The following is a 26468-nucleotide window of genomic DNA, read 5'->3' as shown; positions in this document are numbered from 1 at the left end:
GGGCAAACTGAGCAGTCTGGAAGAATGACAATCAGAGATAAGACATCCGAAGGAATATTTACTGTTACAATGGAGAATCTTGTCTTTCAAGATACAGGAGTTTACAGATGTGGAATTGCAACATCTGGCAAGTCTCTGGTGTTTGATGTGCAGCTACAAGTATCTGACGGTAGGTTTCTCATTGATTACCTTTATGTCTCCAGTGAAAAGTCTGATGCATATTTGTTCCAGGAAGTGTCAGGGAAGCATAGATATCCTGAGGCTCCTCAGCAGTGCAGACGCTGTGGGAAGTGGGCAGGGGTTGGGAAACCCCACATGTTGTCCGTGCACTGACTGGCCAACAATTTCCACTGGAAGGCTCAGCACACTTTCCTGCCATCTTATAGCACGTGGACCACATCCCTCAAATCCCTCATTTTCATATCCCCGTCCAAAAGCTTCTTAAATATAGTTATGATATCCCGTTCTACCAGCTCGTCTGATTGTGTGTTCCATGCAGTCAGCACCATCAGTGTAAATAAAACTCATCTTGCAAACATTCTTTAAACATTCCCCCTATTGCCTTCAAACTATGCTCACTATTATGTGATATTTCAACCCCGGGAATAGATTCTGACCATCTTCCCTACTGTGACTTCTGTAACATTATAAACCTCCATCAGGCCTCTCCTCAGCCAACTATACTGCAGCAAAAACAATTCAAGTTTGTCAAACTTCTCCCCGTAGCTACAATCCGGGTAACATTTATTCATTTATTCATTTATTTATTTATTTCATTTATTCCTTGATTAAGATACAGCGTGGAATAGAGATATCAAGCCCTTAGAGCTGTGCCACCTAGTAATCCCCCAGATTTAACCCCAGCCTAAACCTCAGGCAATCTGCAATGTCCAATTAACCTACCAACTTCTCGGTCTTTGGACTGTGGAAGGAAACTGGAGCACTGAAAGAAACCCACTCAAACATAGGGAGAACATAGAAACTCCTTACAGACAGAAGCAGGAATTTTCATGGTAAAGCCTTGTGCTAACCATTATACTACAATGCCACCCTTGTGACATTCTGATGACATCTTTACCATCACTCTTTACCCTCACCTCCACATCTTTCCTATAGTGTTGCAATCAGAATTACAAATTACAGTCTTTCGCAAAAGTGCCCTAACCAGGGTCTTTTGAGTCTACAAAATGCCTTTTCAGCTTTAGTTTCCAGTATGTAAGATGAAGAAGGAGAATGTGCTGAATGCTTTCATTACCATTATATCCACGAGGTGGCACTTTCAGTGAGCAATGGACTAGAAACCCAAGAACTCTCCTGAAATCAATTCAGAAGGGATCCAGATATTAAATTCCAGGTGATGTAAAACTCCCCAATGCACGAGGAGCATTTGATGCCTCTGGGCCTCTACTGGCAGGAGCTTAGAAGAATGAGCACGGAAAAGCTACTGGTTGTGGAGAGGATGTTTCCTATACTGTGGACCACTAGGACCAGAGGGCACAGACTCAGAAACAAAGAGAGATGAGGAGGAATTTATTTTGCCAGAGACTGGTGAATCTGTGGAATTCATTGCCACAGGCATTTGTGGAGGCCAAATTGTTGGGAATATTTAAAGCAGAACTCGACAGTTTTCTAGGATAACCACCAATGCTGTCTTTGCGAGTCAGGCTGTTGGGTGCCATTTAAACTGCCACCTTGCTGCTGAGAGAGATTGTAACTCTGATTTTCACGCAGATACATACTCAGTGTCATTACTGCTGTCCTGATCTGGAGACCTGCTGTGTTCAGGGATAATGGCAGACAAGGCAATTCAGTCAGATACAAGGATGCAGAGACACAGAGAGGTAGATGAGCTGCTGAGATTCCAGATGTGTGGGTCCTGGTTCAGATACAGAACTGCTGAAATTTTTAGTGTGTTTGATGTTCGTCTGTTTTTTGGTTGTTTTCCACAGAACCCGTGTCTGTTCCGTTACTTCGATTTTCACCACTGACAAGAGACTCAAGTTGTGGGAACTATGTGTCAGTGTTCTGTGAGCCTGTCCATGGATCCCTTCCCATTCAGTACTCATGGTACGAAAAGACTCCATCTGGGGCTTCAAAGATCTCTGATAACAAAAAAATGGATCTACATTGTCAATCCTTAAAATACAATAACTATCTGTATTATTGCAATGTCTCAAATGGTAATGGAACAAAGTTCAGTGAAATGATCAGAGTGTCCACCTCCAACAATGTCAGGAACTGCAGATATGTGATTGAAGTCAACAGAATGGGTAAGTAGTGCAGAGGTTGATTCGTTATGATGGTCAAATGAGTACAACTGAATGACTGATGTGTACTGGATATTGTATTGTTGGAACACAATATCCAATAAACATGGCTTAGATGGTAAGGTGTTCTTGATGATTCGATACACTCCTGTGCCTGGGACTCGCTGCCTTGATTTGGCCAATACCTGTCCTTTCCATTCTGGCCCGAAGCTTAAATTAGTCAGACTATCTCTTCTTCCACCCTCTCATGCTACCAACAGTTTTGGTCTGATGAAAGATGTTCTTGTTATGGAAGGAAGCTAGCAAAGGATCAGCAGACTGATTTCTGTGATGCCATGAGTGACACAGAACAGAGAACCGGTTGATTAGGTTTTTATTTGCTGCTGTTCAGCAGGCTGAAAGCTGATCTCAGAGAAACCTGCAATATTTTACCAGGCTGATACAAATGCAGTTAAGACACTTCCAGTACCAGGGAATTCTGGATAGTCAAGAGAATCTCAGCTCCAAGAGGATCACAAACTTGTTCTTAGATTTGGAGTCTTGCATGCCTCAATAACCTGTAAGTGTATGTTGGCTGGAGTGAGGGCTTTATGCATTGGCTCTTTGTAGGGTCACCCATGCCTAAATAGGTCAAAGTGTAGAGGCCAGACTCAGAGTGATCCACCACTCCTCCAGGTTCGGGGGTTTCGCTCGGGACTAATAAACCTGAGTGGTAAAACAAAACGGTTATGGAAACAGGAATGAAGAATCCTTCTACTTGAGTGATTTATGGTATTGCTCCGTCTCGAATCGGGACTTGCATGACTGTCAGCAGTGAAGACCAAGAGGAATCTACTGACATGATGAAGGAAGCCCTGAACACCGCCAGAGATGGAAAACCTGCACTGCTGCCCTAATGGCTAGTGGTGTAATGGGCAGTAAGTAAGTAAGCATGGAGGATTAGAAATTATCTGAATGGTGAGACACTTAAGACAGGGATTAGGAAACATTTCTTCTCCCAGAATGTATTGAACTGGTATTCAAGAAAGATAGAGTTATTTTTCTCAGAGGTAGACGGATCAAGAGATATGGGAAACAAAAGACTTGCCTTTTCATTGAAAATGTCTCCTGCATTATCCTGTTGGACAAAAAGTGTACTTGAACCATTATCTCCCTGAATACTCAAGTACAGCTATGACCACCTCTGCAGAGAGTGTTGGGGATCTAGAAGGAGATTTCCCGATGCTGGCTGAGGCCATCTCCCTGACTGGACCTTTCCCTAATTAGACAGAATTACAGTCTCCTCATTCCAAGACCTTTAACTTCTCCAGATGCATCTCCACACCATCAGTTTCTGAGTATGGGGAAGAATCTAATGCGCCAGTAAATGTAATTGGGTGCACAGTAGACTAGCAATTAGTGATCAGTGATCAGGGCACAATTCCAACCACTGTCTGCAAGATGTTTGTAAGTTCTCCCAGTGACTGCAGGTGTTTTCTCCGGGTGCCGTGCTTTCCTCCAGCATTACAGAGACGCACAGGTTAGCTTTGGTAAGTCATAGGCAAGCTGTTATTGCACTGGAAGCATGGAACACTTGCAGGCTGCCCCCAGCACTTATTCTGTGATGGTCATTGTAAATGATGAATTTCACTGAGTGATCTGATGTACATATAACGAAAAAAGGTTATCTTTAATATTTTAATGTGCAGTAAGTATTGATCACCTTTGGTCCACCATGCTCAGGTACCTATCGGTCTAACAATTGTGCTCTTTTGTTCCTCTAAATACAAAGCAGACAAAATTGAATTTTATTTTCTTTTAACAGGGAAAATTCATTTCTGTGAAAACATTGTGACAGAATCGATGACAACTGCTCAAAGGGAAAAAACTACTTCACCTCAAATGTAAAGTATAAGTTTCTCTCTACAGGTGGTTTCAATGTTACTGCTTGAAAATAGAGCCAACTGGGAGAGAAATATGTTTCTCTGTAACTGGTGTTAAACATATTTGACAGGATTAACGTTGATGAAATGATGTATTGGAAACTGAGTATTCCTGATGTTCTTCCATATGCATCAAGCCTGAGATCAAAGATAAATTTCTTTTTCCAAATATTTAAAAATTTAAACATTGCAGTTGAAGCTCATGTTCTGAGTCATAAAGTGTTTGTTGTGTGTTAGAACAACTGGCCCATCAGCCTGACACATCCAAGTCAACCAGGATGTTCATCTAGTTCAGCACATTTAATTTTATTTATTCCATACCCTCCTCTGCCAGGGATTCCCAACCTAGGATCAAGTTGAGTTGAGTGAAGTCAAGTTTATTGTCATATAACTATAGAATGCATACCATCAAATGAGACAATGTTTCTCCAAACAAAGGTGTAACACACATAGCACATAGTAACATATGAAAGTAAGGATGAAATCTACAATTGGATTACACATAAATAAACAAACAAAGGTGCATAAATTAAGTATTAAAAGGAACAGGACAGATTAACAAGTGACACTGACTTTATGGACTCCTTAGTTGCACATGGCATAAAAAGTTTGTAAACCCCTGTTCTAAGCCTTTCCTGCTCATGTATCTGTCAAAATGTCTTTTGAATGTTGTAAATGTATACCCTTCTATGGATTGCTATGGCAGATTGTTGCATACACCTGAGACCCTATGTGTATAACATTGCTCCTTAGGTACTTTCCCCACTAAACGGAAGCCTGCACCTGCTTGCTTTACCGTACCATCCCCTTGTAAAAAGACAGTGATCATTCACCTTATCGATGCCCCTCATGATTTTATATACCTCTGTTAAATGTCCCGTCAACATTCTAAGCTCCAGGGCAAAAATCACTGTCAATCCAACCCTCCATTATGACTCTAGCCCTCCATCTCAGGAATGTCTTCATGATTTTTCGGCTCCACACTTTCCAGTCTCATGATATCTTTCCAGTAACCAGAAGACCACAACTGCACATGCTATTTGAAGAGTGCTCTCACTAACAGCTTGTACAGCCATCACATAGCATAACAATCTTGTACAGAGTGCCCAAACAAAATAAATGTACCAAATGGCTTCTTCATCATCCTGTCTACCTGTTTCATCACTTTCCGGTAACAATGTACATGGAGGACTAGATCACTTTTTTGCAACATTCTCCATAGCTTCCTCTTACTATTTACTGTACATGTCTTGCACTGGTTTAACTTGCCAAAATGCAAAACCTTGAATTTGAAAAACCCCACGGCAGCCCACTAACTCATCCCACCAAGCCAATGTTATATTCAATTTGCTTGCTCAGCCTGAACATTTGGGTCGTTATCAAAGGCCTTGCTAAGTTTCAGATAGACAACATCCACTGCCCTGTCCTCATGAATCTGCTCTGTCTGTAATGAGCTCATGTGATTGTCAAACTGTTTGCCCTGGGACGTTCAGTGCAGGACTTCTTCTAGGTCTGTTGAAGATGTTCCACAGTTCAGATGAGAAAAAATTTTGACATGACATTAGCAAGAGCGCAACAGTCAATGTGGAAACCAGTGTGGGATTTGGAGGGAGTTGACTTTTGTAGGAGAGCTGGTTTTAAGCAGATGCAGTGTTTCCTTTATTAGATCCTTCAACTGCGAGTGCAGTGAGATCTGTAGATATTACCTCAGCTTCTCCCCATATCCTGATTGGTACACACAAGTGTTCATACATACATAATTATACTTTTTGGATCTTTTTAATAATTTATATTTTTTATTGATTTTAATGCCTTTCAGTGATTTGGTAAAGCACCCAATCTAACTGAAGACCCAACCTCCACTGACATGCTTTCTTCCTCTCCCCTCCTATTGGGCAGAAATTACAAAAGTCTGAAAGCATGTACTACAATCTTCAAGGACAGCTTCTTTCTCACTGTTATAAAACTATTGGATGGTCTCCTAGTATAATAAAATGGGCTTTTGATCTTCTACTCTACCTGGGCTTGCACCTTACAAGAACATCCTTTCTTTTTATTTATTTAAACATTTGGCCCAGAATAGGCCATCCTGGCCCTTCAAGCCACACTGCCCCTTTAAAATCATGTTGACTATCCAAAATCAGATCTTGCCTTTGCAAATTCTGGTAGACCCTGTCTCAGAGAATTGCTTCTGATAATTTACCCACCACAGATCTTTTGCTCACCAGCCTGGAATGGGACTGGATCAGTAATCTGTTGATTCAGAATTTTGGAAACACACTGAGACATCACTGGGCAGTGATAATGATGACTCCAATCAAATAAAAATCATTACTTGTGAAGAGCTCTGAGGACGTGATGAGGGACGATGCTGTTCTCTTTCCAGTCAATGTGGAATTCAATTGCATCAATTGACATTGTGGTAGATTCCTTAGAACACATTATTATTGCTTTCTTTATCATTTGTTTTTTTCTGTTCTGCTTCAGATCTAGAGGAACAATGATTTTGTTCTCCTTTACAATTGTATACAAGAAATGACATTAAGTAATCTTGAATCTGCTTGTGTAAATTTGATTTTACCTGTCCATTTTCAGAACAATTTCTCCCTCAGTTTCGGGTGATTTATGGGCAGAAGATAAAGTAAGAGGAGTTGTGGGAAGAGCGGTCACAATCGATTGTCACTATGCACCAATGTACCGTTCACACACAAAGTATTTCTGCCGCATGCGGGGTCACCAGTGCACATCGTTAGTGAATACAAATGGGCAAACTGAGCAGTCTGGAAGAATGACAATCAGCGATAAGACATCTGAAGGAATATTTACTGTTACAATGGAGAATCTTGTCTCTCAAGATACAGGAGTTTACAGATGTGGAATTGCAACATCTGGCAATACTCCAGTGCTTGATGTGTATCTACAAGTATCTGATGGTAGGTTTCTCATTGATTACCTTTATGTCTCCAGTGAAATGTCTGATGCATATTTGATCCAGTAAGTGTCAGGGAAGCATGGATATCCTGAGGCTCCTCAGCAGTGCAAACCCTGTGGGGAGTGGGCAAAATTCGGGAAACCCCACATGTTGTTCATCCACTGACTGGCCAACAATTTCCACTGGAAGGCTCAGCACATTTTCCTGCCATCTTATAGCACGTGGTCCACATCCCTCAAATCCCTCATTTTCATATCCTCGTCCAAAAGCTTCTTAAATATAGTTATGATATCCCGTTCTACCAGCTCGTCTGACTGTGTATTCCATGCAGTCAGCACCATCAGTGTAAATAAAACTCTTCTTGCAAACATTCTTTAAACATTCCCCCTATTGTCTTCAATCTATGCTCACTATTAGTTGATATTTCAACCCTGGGAAAATTATTCTGACCATCTTCCCTACTGTGATTTCTGTAACTTTATAAACCTCCATCAGGCCTCTCCTCAACCTCCTATACTGCAGCGAAAACAATCCAAGTTTGTCAAACTTCTCCCCATAGTTGCAATCCGGGTAACATTTATTCATTTATTCATATATTTCATTTATACTTTTATTTGATTTATTCATTGATTAAGATACTGTGTGGAATAGCTATTTCAAGCCCTGTGAGTCATGGCACCCAATAAACTCCCAGATTTAACCCCAGCCTATACCTCAGACAATCTACAATGACCAATTTCTAGGTCTTTGGACCTTGGGAGGAATCTGGAGCACCTGAAAGAAACCCACATGGACATAGGAAGAGCATACAAACTCCTTACACACAGAAGAAGGAATTAGCATGGTAAAGCCTTGTGCTAACCATTATGCTACAATGCCACCTTGGTGAAATCCTGATGACATCTTTACCCTCTCTCTTTACCCTCTCTAAAAACTCCACATCTTTTCTTTAGTGTTGCAATCAGAATTAGAAATTACTGTATGTTGCTGATGTGCCCTAACCAAAGTCTTATGAAGCTACAAAATGCCTCGTCAGCTTTAGTTTCCAGTATGGAAAATGAAGAAGGAAAATGTGCTGAATGATTTCATTACCATTATATCCACTTGTGTTGCCACTTTCAGAGAGCAATGGACTTAAACTCCAAGAACTCTCTGTACTTCAATTCTAAAGGGATCCAGATATTAAATTCCAGGTGATGTAAAACTCCCCAATGCACGAGCAACATTTGATGCCTCTGGGCCTCTACTGGCAGGAGCTTAGAAGAATGAGCACGGAAAAGCTACTGGTTGTGGAGAGGATATTTCCTATACTGTGGACCACTAGGATCAGAGGGCACAGACTCAGAAACAAAGAGAGATGAGGAGGAATTTATTTTGCCAGAGACTGGTGAATCTGTGGAATTCATTGCCACAGGCAGCTGTGGAGGCCAAATTGTTGGGTATATTTAAAGCAAACTCGACAGTTTTCTAGGATAACCACCAATGCTGTCTTTGCGAGTCAGGCTGTTGGGTGCCATTTAAACTGTCTCCTTGCTGCTGAGAGAGATTGTAACTCCGATTATCACGCAGATACATACTCAGTGTCATTACTGATGTCCTGATCTGGAGACCTGCTGTGTTCGGGGATAATAGCAGACAAGGCAGTTCAGTCAGATACAAGGATGCAGAGACACAGAGAGATAGAGGAGCTGCTGAGATTCCAGATGTGTGGGTCCTGGTTCAGATACAGAACTGCTGAAATCTTTAGTGTGTTTGATTTTTGGATGTTTTTTCGTTGTTTTCCACAGAACCCGTGTCTGTTCCGTTACTTCGATTTTCACCACTAACAAGAGGCTCAAGTTGTGGGAACTATGTGTCAGTGTTCTGTGAGCCTGTCCATGGATCCCTTCCCATTCAGTACTCATGGTACGAAAAGACCCCATCTGGGGATTCAAAGATCTCTGATAACAAAAAAATGGATCTACATTGTCAATCCTTAAAATACAATAACTATCTGTATTATTGCAATGTCTCAAATGTTAATGGAACAAAGTCCAGTGAAATGATCAGAGTGTCCACCTCCAACAATGTCAGGAACTGCAGATATGTGATTGAAGTCAACAGAATGGGTAAGTAGTTCAGAGTTTGATTCGTTATGATGGTCAAATGAGTACAACTGAATGACTGATGTGTACTGGATATTGTATTGTTGGAACACAATATCCAATACACATGGCTTAGATGGTAAGGGGTTCTTGCTGCTTCAATACGCTCCTGTGCCTGGGACTCGCTGCCTTGATTTGGCCCATACCTGTCCTTTCCATTCTGGCCCAAAGCTTAAATCAGTCAGACTATCTCTCCTTCCTCACTCTCATGTCACCAACAGTTTTGGTCTGATGAAAGATGTTCTTGTTATGGAAGGAAGCTAGCAAAGGATCAGCAGACTGATTTCTGGGATGCCATGAGTGACACAGAACAGAGAACTGGTTGATCAGGTTTTTATTTGCTGGTGTTCAGCAAGCTGACAGGTGATCTCAGAGAAACCTGCAATATTTTACCAGGTTGATACAAATGCAGTTAGGACACTTCCAGTACCAGGGAATTCTGGGTAGTCAATGGAATCTTACCTCTAAGAGGATCATAATCTTGTCGTCATATTTGGAGTCTTGCATGCTTCAATAACCTGGAAATGTATGTTGGCTGGAGTGAGGGCTTTATGCTTTGGCTCTTTGTAGGGTCAACCAACCCCAAGTAGGTCAAAGTGTAGAGGCCAGAGTTCGAGCGATCCACCAGTCCTCTAGGTTTGGGGGTTTAGCTCAGGACTAACAAACCTGAGTGGTAAATCAAAATTGTTATGGAAAAAGGATGAAGAATCCTTCTACTTCAGTGATTGATGGTATTGCTCAGTCTCCATCTGGGACTTGCATGACTGTCAGCAGTGAAAACCAAGAGGAATCTACTGACATGATGAAGGAAGCCCTGAACACCACCAGAGGTAGAAAACCCTCATTGCTGCCCAAAATGCCAGTTTTGTAATGGGCATTATGTAAGTATGCATGACTGCTTAGAAATTAGCTGAAGGGTGAGACATTTAATACTGGGTTTCGGAAACATTTCTTCTCCCAGAATGTGTTAAACTTGCATTCAAGAAAGACTGACCTACTTTTTTCAGAATTAGAGAGATCAAGAGATATGGGAAATAAAAAACCTTGCCTTTTCATTTGAAAAGCCACCTTTATTATCCTATTGGACAAAAAGTGTACTTGAACCATTATCTCCCTGTATACTCAAGTACAGCTATGACCATCTCTGCAGAGGGTGATTCGACCTGGAAAGAGATCTCCCCGTGCTGGCTGAGTCCATCTCCCTGGCTGGATCTTTCCCTAATTGGATAAAATTCCAAGTCATTTAACTTCTCCAGCTGCATCTCCACACCATCAGTTTCTGAGTATGGGAAAGAATCCAAGGTATCAGTAAATGTAATTGGGTGCACAGTAGAACAACAATTAGCGATCTGTGATTGGGGTCCAGTTCCCACCATTGTTTGCAAATTGTTTGTACGTTCTCCCAGTGACTGCATATCTTTACTCCGGTCGCCTTGCTTTCCTCCTGCATTCCAAAGACGCACAGGTTAGTATTCGTTATTCACAGGCAACCTTTTTTTGTCACTGGAAGCATGGAACACTTACAGACTGCCCCCAGCACTTATTCTGTGCTGGTCATTGTAAATAATGCATTTCACTGTTTGATCTGATGTACATGTGATGAAAAAAGTTATCTTTAATATTTCAATGTGCATTAAGTATTGATCACCTTTGGCCCACCATGCTCAGGTACCTATTGGTCTAACAATTGTGCTCTTTTATTCTTCTAAATGCAAAGCAGATGAAATTGAATTTTATTTTCTTTTAACAGGGCAAATTCATTTCTGTGAAAATACTGTGACAGAATCGACGACAACTGCACAAGGGAAAAAAGCTACTTCATCTCAAATGTAAAGTATAAGGTTCTCTCCACCAGTGGTTTCACTGTAATTACTTTCAAATAGAGCCAGCTGGGAAAGAAATGTTTCTCTTTAACTGGTGTTAAACATATTCGACATGATTAACGTTGATGAAATGATGTCTTGGAAACTGAGTATTCCTGATTTTCTTGTATATGCGTCAAGCCTGAGATCAAAGATAGATTTCTTTTTCCAAATACTTAATAATTTTTTTTATTTTAAAATCTTTTTTATTAATTATTATTGAAGATCAACAAAAAAGAGATGCATTAAGTCAATATGTCATTATGTGAAATGATGAATTAAATTAGCAAATAACTGATTAACAAAGCTAAGCAATATATCAATAATAAGAAGAAAAAATAAAGTGTTGAGAATATTTTTTGCAAGAGTAAGGAAGGGAAAAAAAGAACCCCTTCTATCTAAAAAAAACCCTACTAACTGAAAAAAATCCAAAAAAATACCATTGGGAGTACAACCTCATAGCTATACATCATACACGCTTCCATAAAAAAACCATCAATCCACCAACTCAAATCCTTTTAAATAAAAATCGGAAGGAAGCCATATTAATTAACTCAAATCAGAGGATAGTAGCGGGTGAATGAACCCCACCTTTTCCCAAAGTCAAATCAAGGATCAAAAGTTCAACTTCTGATTTTCTCCAAACCAAGACATAACATCACCTGAGAAAACCATTGTATCAAATTAGGAGCAGAAGCATTTTTCCATTTCAGCGAAATAGCCCTTCTGGCCAATAATGTAACAAATGCAATTACACATTGGTCTGATGGAGAAATACCATGAATATATTGAGGGATTATACCAAATAAAACTGTCAATTTATTAGGTTGTAAATTAAGTTTTAAAACATTAGAAATTGTAGAGAAAATAGACTTCCAAAAATGTTTCAATACAGAACAAAACATATGTGTCATTGTGGCTGTCTCGGTTTTACAGCTATCACACTGACTATCAACATTAGGAAACATTTTAGACATTCTCTCCTTTGTCAAATAGTAATGATGTACAATTTTAAATTGAATTAAAGAGTGACTGGCACAAATTGAAGAAGAGTTAACCAACTTCAAAATCCGCAACCAATCTTCTGTTATCAAGGACATGTTAAGCTCCCTCTCCCAATCTTGCTTAATCTTAAGTGAAGGGTAATTGTGCTGTTGTAACAATAAATTATAATTTTTCCCAATAAAACCCTTCACTGAAGGATTAATTTTTAAAATAATATCCAACAGGTCAGAATCCTGTATATATGGGAAATTACTCAACTATTCTTGTAAGAAGTGTCTGACCTGAAGATATTGCAGGAAATGTGAATACGAGAGACAGTATTTAGTTACTAATTTCTAAAAGTTATCAATTGGCCATCTTGGAACAGATCCGTGAAGGAATAAACTCCTTTATTCCTTCAAAGAAGAAAGGTAGGATCACTTAATGAAGGTTTAAATAAATAATTTTGATAAATCGAACTGAAAAGTTTAAATTTTTTGAGATTAAAAAAATTACGAAGCTGGAACCAAATTCATAATGACTGCTTAATCACAGGGTATAAATTTAAATTAGTAGTTTAAAGAACTACTTATTAAGCTCCTAATAATGAGGTTAAGTGAAACTGTTTCAGAGCATTCAATTCCAAATCAGCCCAAGGTGGTCATTCATTTTTATCAGCCCAATATAACCAAAAACACATATAACATATATTAACATTCTTAAATTAGGCACAGCAAGACCTCCTTTTTTTTGAATTTTTGTAAATGATATTTACCAATTCTTGGTCTTTTATTATTCCAAACAAAAGATGAAATAATAGAGTCAACCTGATTGAAAAACTTCTTAGTTAAAAAATGGGGTATTTTGAAATACAAATAAAAATTTTGGTAAAATCATCATTTTAACTGCATGAATTCAGCCGACTAACAAAAGTATAAGTGGATTCCATCTACAAAATAATTGCTTCATAAAATCCACTAAAGGAACCAAATTAGGTTTATAAATTTATTTATGATTTTTAGTAATAATAATACCTAAATATTTAAATGAGTCGGTAACTCTAAAAGGAATATCATCGGAAAGAAACAGAATCATTTAGGGGAAATAATTCACTTTTATGAAGGTTTAGTTTATATACCAAAAACTTTCCAAAGTCGTCTAATAGTTTCAATAAACTAAGAATGGATTCTTCGATAAAAACTAAGAGATCGTCAGCATAAAGGGTGATTTTATGAACAGTCCCATTTATGAGAATTCCATGAATATCTTTAGCTTCACGAAGTGCAATAGCCAAGGGTTCCAGCACTAATTTAAATAACAAAGGACCTAACGGACATCCTTGTCTCGTACCCCGTGAAAGCCAAGAAAAAGTAGATCTGCAATTATTAGCAATAACAGTAGCAACAGGGCTTTTATATATCATACTGATCCACTTATTAAAATTAATACCAAAGCAGAATTTCTCTAAAATATTAAATAAATATTTCCATTCAATTCTGTCAAATGCCTTTTCAGCATCGAGAGAGACAACACATTGGGGAGACTTAGAAAAAGATGAATATAGAACACTTAACAGTGTCCAAACATTAGAGAAGGAATTAAGGCCTTTTATAAAACCTGTTTTGTCTTGAGAGAGAATTGTAGTTAGAAAATTCTCCAGCTGATTAGCCATTATTTTTGAAAGAATTTTAGCATCCACGTTTAATAATGAAATAGGTCTATATGAAGCACAATCAGAAGGGTCTTTGTCTTTCTTAAGAATTAAAAAAATAGAAGCTACATAAAATGTGGGAGGTCACTCTCCTATCAAAAAAAGAAACTTTAAGCATTTCCAACATATATGAAGAGAGCAATTTTTCAATTTTTTAAAATAAAATCCTACAGAATAGCCATCCAGTCCAGGAGCTTTACCAGATTGCATTGAAAAAATAGCTTTCTGAATTTCATTTTCAGTAATAGGAGCATCAAGAGTTTGTTGATCTTCAACAGAACTTCAAGGAAAATCGACCTTTTGTGAAAAGGCATTCATTTTAGAAGAATCAACTGGAAACTGAGATTTATAAAGTTCAATATAAAATTCTTGAAGATTTTTATTAATATCTTCATAATTACATGTTAAACTACCATCCCCCTTATGAATTTTTAAAACTTGTCTTTTAACTCTAGTTGCTTTTAATTGAGATGCTAATAGCTTATTATTTTTATCTCCAAACACATAAAATTGACTTTTCAATTTAAGCAAATTTCTTTCAATAGGATGTTAATAATAAATGATATTGTGATTGGAGTTCAACTCTTTAAATAAATCAATGTTAGGAGAGATTGCATAAATATTATCCAAGTCTTTAATTTGTTTGGAAATCTTATCTAAGTCAGTTTTTGTCTGTTTCTTAAGCTTAGCTGAATAGGAGATCATCTGACATGCAAATATGCTTTAAATGTATCCCATATAATCAATTTTGACACATCTCCAGTATTATTAAAAAGAAAATAATCTTTTATCTGTGTCTCTATAAATGTGACAAAGTCCAAACTTCACAATAAATTTTCTGGGAAACGTCAAGGCAAATTTGTAATATCGACTTCATTGAATTCAAAAGCTAAAGCACATGATCTGAGAGAGCTACAGCATCGTATTCACATTTCTGAATTTTGGACAAAAATCGGGAATCAACTATAAAGTAATCGATTCAGGAATATTTTTTGTGAACATGTGAAAAAAAAGAATAATCTCTATCATTAGGGTGTCAATGTCTCCAAATTTCAACCAGGCCAAAATCAATTAAAAAAGAGTTAATAAGTGATGCAGCACGACTCGGAAACCGCTGATTGGTTGAACTCTTGTCAATGGAAGGATTTAAACAACAGTTGAAATCACCACCCATTAACAACATATATTAATTTAAATCTGGCAATAAAGCAAATACATTTTTGAAAAAAGGATCATCTACAATAGGTCCATATAGGTTAACCAGAACAAGTTTTCTATTACAAATTTTTCCTTTAACAATTAAAAATCTACCAGTAATATCTGACACAATGTCTTCTTGGATGAATTAAGTATTAGATTTAATAAAAATAGATACTCCCTTTGTTTTATTTTGACAAGTAGCATTAAATTGAAGGCCCTTCCACATTTTAAAAAAACTATTTTGATCGCCCATTTTGATATGCGTTTCTTGAGCAAAAATTATATCGGGTTGGAATCGATTAATGATTTTAAAAGTCTTCTTTCGCTGAGTAGGATGATTCCAACCACATATGTTCAAACTTATAACGTTTATCTGTTTAGTTACCATAAAACAATTATTTTTTTAACACATAATTACACGCATACCAGCGCTAGCTAATTAAAACTGGTGGTGGTAAGTATAACCATATACAAAACATGCATGCTCCGGAACTCTTTAATGGGAAAAAAAATACAAAAAAGAAAACTAAAATTTATTTTCCAGTTAATCCCATAACTCAAAACTAACTCCAATCCTCCCACCACCCCAAAAAGCCCGAAATTTGGCAAAAAAAGCCGAAATGCGTTCCCATAGTGTAAAAAAGAGAGAGACTCCACCAGCTGCCCATTTTATAATAATGATTTTAAAAGCTTTCCTTAATTCCTCCCCAAGTTACAAAAAAAAATACGGCCCTAATATAGAAAAGCCCTGCAAAGGTAAAAAGTATTTTGCTAAATATAAAAAGCCAAACACTACAGAGCAACACACCACTATATCAAGTCATGTTAACTGTTTCTTCTGCCCACTTACAGGCCTTGCTTCTAACTGATATATATGCAATTTAAATATCAATTTACTTTGATGCCTTCCATTGCTTTATAGAGTACTATTGTGCTGGTACACTGGACACTGGTGAGGCTGAGTAATCATTAAAACATGGAACGGATTCCCAGCACAAATGGCTAATACAAGAGGGCACAATTTTACGGTGATTAGAGAAAAGTATAGGGATCTCAGAGATGTGTTCTTTTTAATAGACCAGTGTATACGTGGAAAGATCTGCCATGGGTAGTCATCGAGGCAGACACAGTAAGGACATTTAAGAGACTCCTAGATAGGCTCATAATGAAAGACAAATGCAATACTCTACAGGACGGAAGCATTAGATTAACCATGAAGTAGATTGAAAGGTCAGCAGAACCTCATGGGTCAAAGGGCCTGTACTGTGCAGTATTGCTCTACAATATCTAGCTCCTCACATTCAGCATAAAAATTCAGAGAAAAAAATGTTTATACTTAATCCTTAAAAACAAGCTGTGGAATGCAAAACAATCTCCAAAAACACCAAAACAATAAAATTAAACAAAGAGAAAAATGCCTATGTAATCCCTAATGAAGAAAAATCAGCACCATTTTCCATTTAACTTACACGCCCAATGAAAAACTGTTTTTAGAAAAAACTAAATATCTATCTACTAAGCACTCCCAACTATGTATATATAAGAAAAAGTCCTTATGAACTATGAAAACTATCACTTAATTAATGAAAAAAAGAGGATAAAAACAAATAATCAAACAATCTGTCCATTGTGTTAATTCGCTCAGTAGACCAAACAGATTTTGGAAAAGTCATTCATCATTCACATCAAAAAGTTCACATCTTCTTTAAATGGTCGAGAGATCAAAGGACATCTTAAGCAAATCAGAAATCTTCAAAGCTTAACTTCTTTCTGAAATATCAATTATTCAGCAGACCTAAAACCACTCAAACCTCAGCTACAACCGAAAGATAGTTAACATAGCCCAGTACCTCTTTGGGATCCAGAAAAACACATGGAGTCAAATCTTTTGGAAATAATTTTAATCGGGCTGGATATTGAAGTGATAGGAATAATCCCTTATCATTGGCTATCTACATGGTTGGAATGAATTTAGACCACAGGTCCATAACTTTCCATGGATAATCTTCATAAAAATGAATCTCAGAACCTTTAAATTTAAAAAATCTGTGTTTCCTTGCATATTTTATGATTTGATCTTCAACTCTGAAATGAAGGAAGCAGACCAAAACTGACCTTGGTTTATTCAGAGCCCGCGATTTCGAAGTGATAATTCTATGCGCTCTTTCGATATCGGGACATTGAGGTAAAATATCCGGAAACAGAGATTGAAACAAGTTAGCAAAATAGTTCAATAAATCTCCACTCTCAGATCCTTCATTCAGTCCAACAATTCAGATATTTTTCTGATGAGATCTTGCTTCCAAATCGATAATCTTATGTTGAGATTTTTCCAAGTGAGCTGAAATATCCACTATTTGACGCTTCGCCTCTTTAAGTTCAAAGTTCAGGGAAATAGTATTTTCCAGCACAAGTTGAAAACTCTCTCATAACGACTTCATCACAGAAGAGGTAGCATCAAGTTTTACTGTGTTGTTGTCTATTTTCTTGTCGAGAACTATCTGCCCAAGCCGGCATACCCTCTGATTTTTTCCCTTTCCATGCTGGATTCAGGAATCTGCTTTCCACTTCTTAAATATTGTGACATAGTAACATCTATTCCGCTCTAAGATCTGACAAATAAAAGTATAAAATTCAAAGTTTAAACTGGGGAAAAGGAAGAATTAATTGCAGCCACACAAAACTGTGTGTCACTCCATTAGACAGTAGGCAGAGTCTCCCTATATCAAATGAGACAATGTTTCTCAAAACCAGGATGAATATGCTTGTGTAAATTTTGTTTTACTTGTCCATTTTCAGAGGAGTTTTTCCTGCAGTTTCGCGTGCTTTATGGGCAGAAGATAAAGTAAGAGGAGTTGTGGGAAGAATGGTCACTATTGATTGTCACTATGCACCAATGTACCGTTCACACATCAAGTATTTGTGCCGCATGCGGGGTCACCAATGCGCATCATCAGTGAATACAAATGGGACAAATGAGCTTTATGGAAGAATGACAATCAGAGATAACACATCCCAAGGAATATTTACTATTACTATGGGGAATCTTGTCCCTCAAGATGCAGGAGTTTACAGATGTGGAATTGCAACATCTGGCAAGACTCTGGTGTTTGATGTGCAGCTACAAGTATCTGACGGTAGGTTTCTCATTGATTACCTTTATGTCTCCAGTGAAATGTCTGATCCATATTTGCTCTAGGAAGTGTCAGGGAAGCATGGATATCCTAAGGCTCCTCAGCAGTGCAAACCCTGTGGGGAGTGGGCAAGGGTCAGGAAACCCCACATGTTGTCCATCCACTGACTGGCCAACAATTTCCAGTGGGAGGATCAGCACATTTTCCTGCCTCTGAACTGTATGAATTGCCACCATGATTTCATGTTCTCTGGCCCCGAGCATCTTATTTTCACTATGCATGCATGTTCCCTATTTACCTCTATCCTCCACCAGAAAGGCTTCAAAGATCTCTGCTTCTGTCTGGACACCAGAGCCACCCAGTTCCCCTCCACCACCACTCTCCTCCATCTTGCAGAACTTGTCGTCACTCTCAATAATTGCTCCTTTGGCTCCTCCCATTTCCTTCAAACAAAAGCTATGGGTACTTGCATGGGTCCCAGCTATGCCTTCCCTTTTGTTGGCAGCATAGAACAATTTGCGTTCCGAGTCACATTTCCGACACTACATCAATGACTGAATTGGTGCTGCTTCCTGCACCCATGCTGAGCTAATTGACTACAACTTTAACTCCAGATTTCCAGGTCCATTTCCAACACCTCCCTCCCCTTTCTTGAACAGTCTGTCTCTATCTCTGGAGATAGTTTATCTCTGATGATTGCTACAAACCCTATGACTTATGCAGCTACCTGGACTATACCTCTTCCCACCCTGTTACTTGTAAAAATGCCAAACCCCTTCTCTTCAATTTCTCTGTCTCTACTGCATCTGCTCTCAGGATGAGGCTTTTCACTCCAGAAGTATAGAGATGTCCTCCTTCTTGAAAGAAAGCGACTTCCCTTCCTTCACTATTAAATCTGACGCAACTGCATCTCTTCCATTTCGCACACATCTGCCCTCACCCTATGCTCCCACCACCCCACCAGGGATAGGGTTCCTCTTGTCATCTCCTACTACCCCATTAAGCTCCGCGTCCAGCATATATTTCTCTGAAACTTCCACCATCTCCAATGGGATCCCATCACCAAGTACTTCTTTCCCTCCCCCTCACTTTCTGCTTTCTACAGGGATCGCTTCCTACACAACTCCCATGTTCATTCACACCTCCCCAATGACTCCCTCCTGACATTTATCCTTGCAACCGGACAATTGCTACACTTGCCTCTACACCTCCTCCCTCGTTACCATTTAGGATCCAAAACAGTCCTTCCAAGTGAAGCAACACTTCATCTGTGAGTCTGTTGGGGTCATCTATTGTATCCAGTACTCCTGGTGTTGCCTCTTGTATATCAGTGAGGCCCAGCGTAGAACGGAAGACCACTTTGCTGAGCACATACACTCCATCCCCCAGAAAAAGCAGGACCTCCCAGTGGCCACCCATTTTAGTTCCACTTTCCAAACCTATTCCAACCTGTGAGTCCCTGGCTTCTTCTATTGCTGTGATGAGGCCACACTCAGGTTGGAGGAGCTACATCCTATGTTCCATTTGTGTAGCCTTCAACCTGATGGCATGAACATTGATTTCTCAAATTTCCAGTGATGTTCTCCCCCTTCTCTATTGCCCATTCCCATTTCCCCCTCTCACACTATCTTCTTGCCTGCCCATCACTCCCCTCTGGCACTCCTCCCCCTCTTTCTTCCTCCATGGCCTTCTGTCCTCCCCTATTAGATTCTGCTTTCTCTAGCCCTGTATCTCTTTCACCAATCAACTTCCCAGCTCTTTACTTTACCTCTCCCCTCCCTCCTGGTTTCACCTCTCTCTTTATGTTTCCCCCTACTGGTTTTACCTATCACCTTGTGCTTCTCCCTCCACTCGCCCGACCTTCAAACTCTGACCACTCATCTTTGTTTCTCCTGTCCTGCTGAAGGGTCTGAGCCTGAAATGTCAACTGTATTCTTTTCCATAGGTGCTCCCTGGTCTGCAGAGTTCCTCCAGCAATTTGTCTGGGTTCCTTAGATCAATGCAGGGAGTCACCACAATCATTGTAGCAAAAGAGCTTGTCTCACAAATTTCCATTAAACTGTCCTCATCTCACCTTCGAATAATGCTTGCATTAATTTTTTTGAACACCACTGGTGACTGTGTCCTTGTAGCTGTGAGAGATTGTACCCTGATTTTCACACTGACACATCATATCCTCTTTGTCATTGCTGCTGTTCTGATCTGGACTCCTTGCTGTGGTTTGGAATAATGGCAGACGTGGCCATTCAGGCATCTGGGATTGATGTGGATTTCAGACGCCCACCTATTGATTTCAGTATGTTCACTGATTCTTTCCCACAGAACCGGTGTCTGTTCCTGTGCTTCAATATCTCCCTACTGCAAATATCGTGTGTGTTGGGGGCTCTGTGACAGTGTCCTGTGAGTCTGTCCAGGGATCCCTTCCCATTCAATACACATGGTATGAAAACATCTCATCCGTGGATTCAAAGATCACTGAAAACAGTAAACTGGATCTACGTTGTCAATCCTTCAAACACCAGCACCATCAATATTACTGTACAGCCTCAAATACTTGTGGAGCAAAGTCTAGTGAAATAGTGAATGTGTCCATCTACAACAGAGGAGACAATTGCAGTCTTGTGATTCGATTCAGTGGCACTGGTAAGTGGTGGAGGCTGTGAATCATCAGGGAGATTGATTGAGTATCATGTACTGCTTTCAAGATTCAAGATTGCTTAATGTCGTTTCCAATATGCAAGTGTAAGGAGAACAAAATAATAGTTACTTTGGATCTAATACATCCCAACAAAAATAACAATAAGATATGGAACACAATCATTAATAAACACGATACATATAAATACATAAAATTGTTTATATACATTGGTTGTATGTAAGTAAAGAGCTGCTAGGCACAATAGTGTTTCTACTTAAGGTGCCTGACATGAAATGATAAAGTAGTGGTGGTGGGGGTTGTGGAGGGGTGGATTACTGAGTGGGAGTGTTCACCTGTTATGTTCTGTAAGCTGCATTGTGACAAGTCTTGCAGGGAATAGCATGTGATGTCTGGTAGCTGAGAAGTGAGTCCCTCACCAGAGAGCTTTCTCTCTGTAGCCTGCTCTTGCTGTGCATGGTGGCTGGTGTAAATTGCTGAAGCTTCGAGTTGCTGACTGAAATTTTCACATCCTTGAGAACCAGCAAATACACAAACTCACTCCTTCTGGATTTATAATCAGTTTCCAGTAGTTTGTTTCATGGAAAATAGAGAGAATTATACAGGCTAAAGAAGCAATGGAAGTCACACACAATTGCTGTAAGAAGCGAACTCAAGAAAACAAGCAGGCTGTTTGGTGTCTCAAGACTACTGCACTATTCAATATAATCTTGGCTGATCTACACCAGGCTGTCTTTGCTCTTCTGTGTCATTTTCCTACAGTACTCCATTCCCTGATCTATATCAAAAAATATCTACTGTACTTTCTGTTTAAGTATCCCCACTGATCCAACCTCCACACCCATCCAGGTGTAGGACTGCTAGGATTGTGAATTTAAATCTAATTTTAAATTACCTGATCCTTACCTTGTTACAGTGCCTCTTCATCTGAGATACTCTAACAATTGAAATTGGTTTTCCCACAGAAGGCAGAGGGTCGCAGTAGATAGTGTATTCTGCCAGGAGACGGTGACCAGTCATATTACACAATTACCTCGCAAATGTTGATCTCAATCCTCTGATTAATGTAGGCCTGTCCTTTTCAGAGACGTCCTTATTGTGAGCATTTCTGTGCCTATTATCTAAGATAAGATGTGTTGGCATTGGAGATAGTTAAAAAGAGGTTCACAAGAACAATTCGGGAATGAAAAGATTATCATATGAGCAGCAATTGAAGGCTCAGGACTTGTACTCACTGGAATTTAGAAGAATGAGGGGAGATCTGATTGAAACTGATTGAATGTTGAAAGGCCTGGACACAGTGGATGTGAAGAGGATATTTCCATTGGTGGGGGAGTCAAAGACCAGAGGGCACAGCCTCAAAGGAGAGTGATGTCCATTTGGAACAGTGATGAGGAGGAATTTCTTTAGCCAGAGGGGTATGAGACTGGAATTTGTTGCCACAGTTGGTGGTGGAGGTCAGATCACAAGATACCTTTATGGCAGTGGTTGATAAGTTCTTGATTAGTCAGGACATGAAAGGTTATGGGGAGAAGGCAAGAAAACTAGGTTGAAAGGGAAATGGATCAGCTGTGCTAAAATGGTGGAGTAGACATGATGGGACTAGCTCAAGCTGGCTAGTGTGGATGAGTTGAGATGAAGGGCCATTTCCCATACTGTGTAACTCTATGGTGTTCAATGACATTTGTAATCCCACGATTATAACAGGAACAGAAGAGATTCTGTAGATGCTGGAGAACAAGAACAACATATACAAAATGCTGGAGGAACTCATCAGCTCAGGCAGCATCTATGCAAAGAACTAAATAGTCAACTTTTCGTGCCAAGATCCTTCAACAGAACGTTCTTGGTCTGAAACGGTGACAGTTTATTCTTTCCATAGATGCAGCCTGAACTACTGAGTTCCTCCAGCATTTTACATTATACACAGAGCTGTTTTTTCATTGAGAACAGAAGCATTATCCTGTTGTATCAACAACTGTACTTGGTCCAATATCTCCACTTTCATTCAGTGCAGAGCTGTGTATGTCTTTCTGGTGTGTGTTGTGACCCCAACAACAGATCTCCCAGAGCTGGAAGATGTCAATTGCCTGGCTGGAAATTTTATTTCTGCTTGCTTAGGATTATGGTTTGCAAACCATCCAAATCAAGCCTCATAACTTCCATAGCAACACTGGTGTTAAAGTATGCACAGGAAACAGAAATTACTCATCTCCATGTAACCAATCAGCCTTTTACTCAAACCATGAGTTTCCACCTGCCAATCGTATACTCTTGCTTGACTGCACTCGGAAAACACGCAAGACTGAATTTTTCTTTCCTTGCCTCAACAGGACGTGAATATTCATGTGAAACATTTACAACAGTATCAACGGCAAGGTAAATCACTTGATCCAGTTCTGCTGAAAGTTACTGTACAATGTTCTCATTGCTGGTGCCAGGATTGGCCCCGCTCCCATGTGAGAGATAATTCAGAGGAAAATTACAATTTTTATTTACTTGTACAAAATGCCTGTGAGAATATTGTTTTCAATTACACAACCAATGCTCGAAGACATGTTTTAATCCCAGGAGTCCAAGATAAATTAACCTCTCTAAATATTTTGCAATAAGTTCGACATGAAAGTTGATATATGTTTTTACTTTGGAAGTAGATTATTGGAATGGATAATGGAAAACCAAAGGAGATAACTTCATTCAACTTCACTTGCCCCATCATTGATTGGCGTATGCAACAAATTGACTCATTTTAAAGGACATTTCATCTTATGTACTCAATACTTTTAGCTTATTTATTTATTTATTATTATTATTATCTCTACTTTTTCTCTTTGCACAGTTTGTTGTTTTTTGCGCACTGGTTGAACACTTTAGTTGAGTGGTTTTCCTTTGATTCTGTTGTCGTTATTAATCTATAGATTTATTGAGTATGCCTACAAGAAAATGAATCTCAGGGTTGTATATGGTGACAAATATGTATTTTGATAATAAATCCACTTTGAATTTTAAGCTCAGGATTCACAACCTGCTGTTGTGTAACAGATTCATATGGTCCCAGAGTCATACAGCACAGACAAAGATCATGAGGATTTCCATTGCACATCCATCTACAGTATATTGCAAATGCCTTGGGCACCTTCAGTTCTTATATGGATTCAGATGGCATGATCTCCACAGAGTCCTGGTCACAACATCGAGGCTGTCTGGGATTGCTTGGAGAGACAGAAGACAAAGTCTGCAAAAGAAAGGTGGCAAGTTCTCCAAGACCCCTGGAAAAACCTAACAGCTGATCTTCAAATAAAATTACATGACAGGGTACCTGAAAGAATTGAAGTAGTTTTAAAGGCGAAGTGTGGTGCCACCCAATTTTGATCTGGTTTAGTTTATTACTGCTTGATGCACATTACAGTATTTTTTAATATTTAAAAATTCTTCATTTCATTACTTTTGAAAGCATCGTCACTGTACAGAATTCTTTTACATGCACCTAAGTCTTTTGCACAGTAATTTATCTAAACTCTATCTTCCAGCACAAGGTCAAAAGCCTCCTATGGAGATGTGGCTTGAGATCTCATTCAGGCACTTCACAAACACTGACTGTCTCTCTGTTTCCACCGCTCTCAGGGTGAAAACAATCCCTTCAAATCCCTTCTAAATCTATGTCATCTTGTATTATTCATCTCTGAGAATGGGCAAGTTTGCTGTCGCCTATCCAACCTGTACATCTCATGATTTTACATCCCTGGTGAAAAGGATTTTGAAGAATTACAGAGGATCATGATCAGCTGGGTATTTGGGCTGAGGAATAGCAAATGGAGTTTATTTCAGAATTGTCTGAAGTCTTGCATTTTCAAAAGTCAAATCAAGTAAGACTTTCAAAGTGATTGGTTGGGCCCTGGGAAGTATTAAAGAACAATGGGATCTTGGAATTCAGGTACTTGGCTCCTTGAAAGTGGATTCACTGTACTGAAGAAGGTTTCTGGTATTAGTCAGAGTAGAGAAGTTGGTACTCTGCTAAAAAAAGAATTGTTATTCAACTGGATGAAGTGCAGAAAAAATTTCAAAGATTGAAGTAAATTTATTATCAAGGTAAAATTATTATACAACCCTGAGATTCATTTTCCAGTGGACATACTCAGTAATTCCTACAACCATAATAGTATCAGTGAATGAATGCTTTGTAAGATGTTGCCATTGCCTCGAGAAAATTAGGTTTTATTTCAACTGATACTGTTTTTCTCCCTTCTCCAATCTGCCATTCAGTCAACATTATTTACTCCTCTGGCTCTGTTTATTGACCTCGCTCCACTCCAGTAAGCTTACAAAGGAAACAGGAGGTAAATATCTCAAACACAAAGCCATCTAATTTCTATATCTAATCAGTTCTGTTACTCTTCCCCTTTGCTCAGTTCCATGATATGGAAGGTTGGTCGTTGGCTGGTCTTTGCCCTCCTGATGATCTGCACTATTTCAGTCACATAGTTCACAAGGAAAACTAAGGTAGGCTTATGGAAAACAATAGAATTTGCATTCAAATATACTGATTATTTGAGGAAAGACATTTAAACACACTGATGTTTTCTTATCCAATGGTCAATGCAAAGCTACTTGCAGATGATATTGACACAATGTATGTGTACAGAATGCTTGATGTGAATATAATAGAATTCAAGCTCCAGCGGAGTTCCCAGTGTCGATGATTCTGATGATTTGACCGTTTCCTTTTGCAGAGACTGGATAAATCAGATCCTCCTAGACTGGTCTATAAGGTAAAGTGAAGGCTTCTGGATCACACAGATTGTGCTGGAATTTTGGATCAAGATCAAATATTCATACTACTTCAGAATTAGTGCAAATTTAACATTTGTGGAGAATTAACCTCTCTTGTCATTCATTGTCAACTTCATGAAGCTGAAGAAATAATGTTACCATTGACTTTCTTTAACCATTTCCAAAATGTCACCCCCATTGATCTAAATCATATGGCACATTTTCACAATTTTTTTTTCATTGCACAAGCAACAATTTTTAACCCTATCATGGCTGTGAGCTGCTTAAGATCATTTTACTCTATTAAATGCTGTTCTATGGACTCAAATGCCTGAGGTGGTTGTTGTATGTTTTAATAACTAATAAATAATCAGTTAATATTCTTATGAACAAATTGTTGATGTTAGATAGATAGATAGATAGATAGATAGATACTTTATTCATCCCCATGGGGAAATTCAACATTTTTTCCAATGTCCCATACACTTGTTGTAGCAAAAACTCATTACATACAATACTTAACTCAGTAATAATATGATATGCATCTAAATCACTAACTCAAAAAGCATTAATAATAGCTTTAAAAAAAGTTCTTAAGTCCTGGCAGTTGAATTGTAAAGCCTAATGGCATTGGGGAGTATTGACTTCTTCATCCTGTCTGAGGAGCATTGCATCGACAGTAACCTGTCGCTGAAACTGCTTCTCTGTCTCTGGATGGTGCTATGTAGAGGATGTTCAGGGTTTTCCATAATTGACCGTAGCCTACTCAGCGCCCTTCGCTCAGCTACCGATGATAAACTCTCCAGTACTTTGCCCACGACAGAGCCCGCCTTCCTTATCAGCTTATTAAGACGTGAGGCGTCCTTCTTCTTAATGCTTCCTCCCC

At 38.9% G+C, this 26468-nt stretch overlaps 1 protein-coding gene across 1 annotated transcript; it reads left to right on the top strand.

The window, feature by feature from the left end:
• Window positions 1-24: 24 nt before the first annotated feature.
• Window positions 25-25877, top strand: LOC140717005 (uncharacterized). The gene is made up of 11 exons (XM_073030199.1): window positions 25-169; window positions 1950-2270; window positions 4072-4150; window positions 6785-7122; window positions 8909-9229; window positions 11016-11094; window positions 17822-18159; window positions 20479-20799; window positions 23146-23191; window positions 25222-25312; window positions 25543-25877. Exons 1-10 carry the CDS (start codon window positions 25-27, stop codon window positions 25292-25294), a joined length of 2061 nt encoding a protein of 686 aa, XP_072886300.1. The 3' UTR covers window positions 25295-25312; window positions 25543-25877.
• Window positions 25878-26468: the final 591 nt, after the last annotated feature.

Source organism: Hemitrygon akajei, chromosome 27 (genome assembly GCF_048418815.1).
Source record: "Hemitrygon akajei chromosome 27, sHemAka1.3, whole genome shotgun sequence".
Lineage (NCBI taxonomy): Eukaryota > Metazoa > Chordata > Chondrichthyes > Myliobatiformes > Dasyatidae > Hemitrygon > Hemitrygon akajei.
This window is presented reverse-complemented; position numbering and strand designations above follow the sequence as displayed.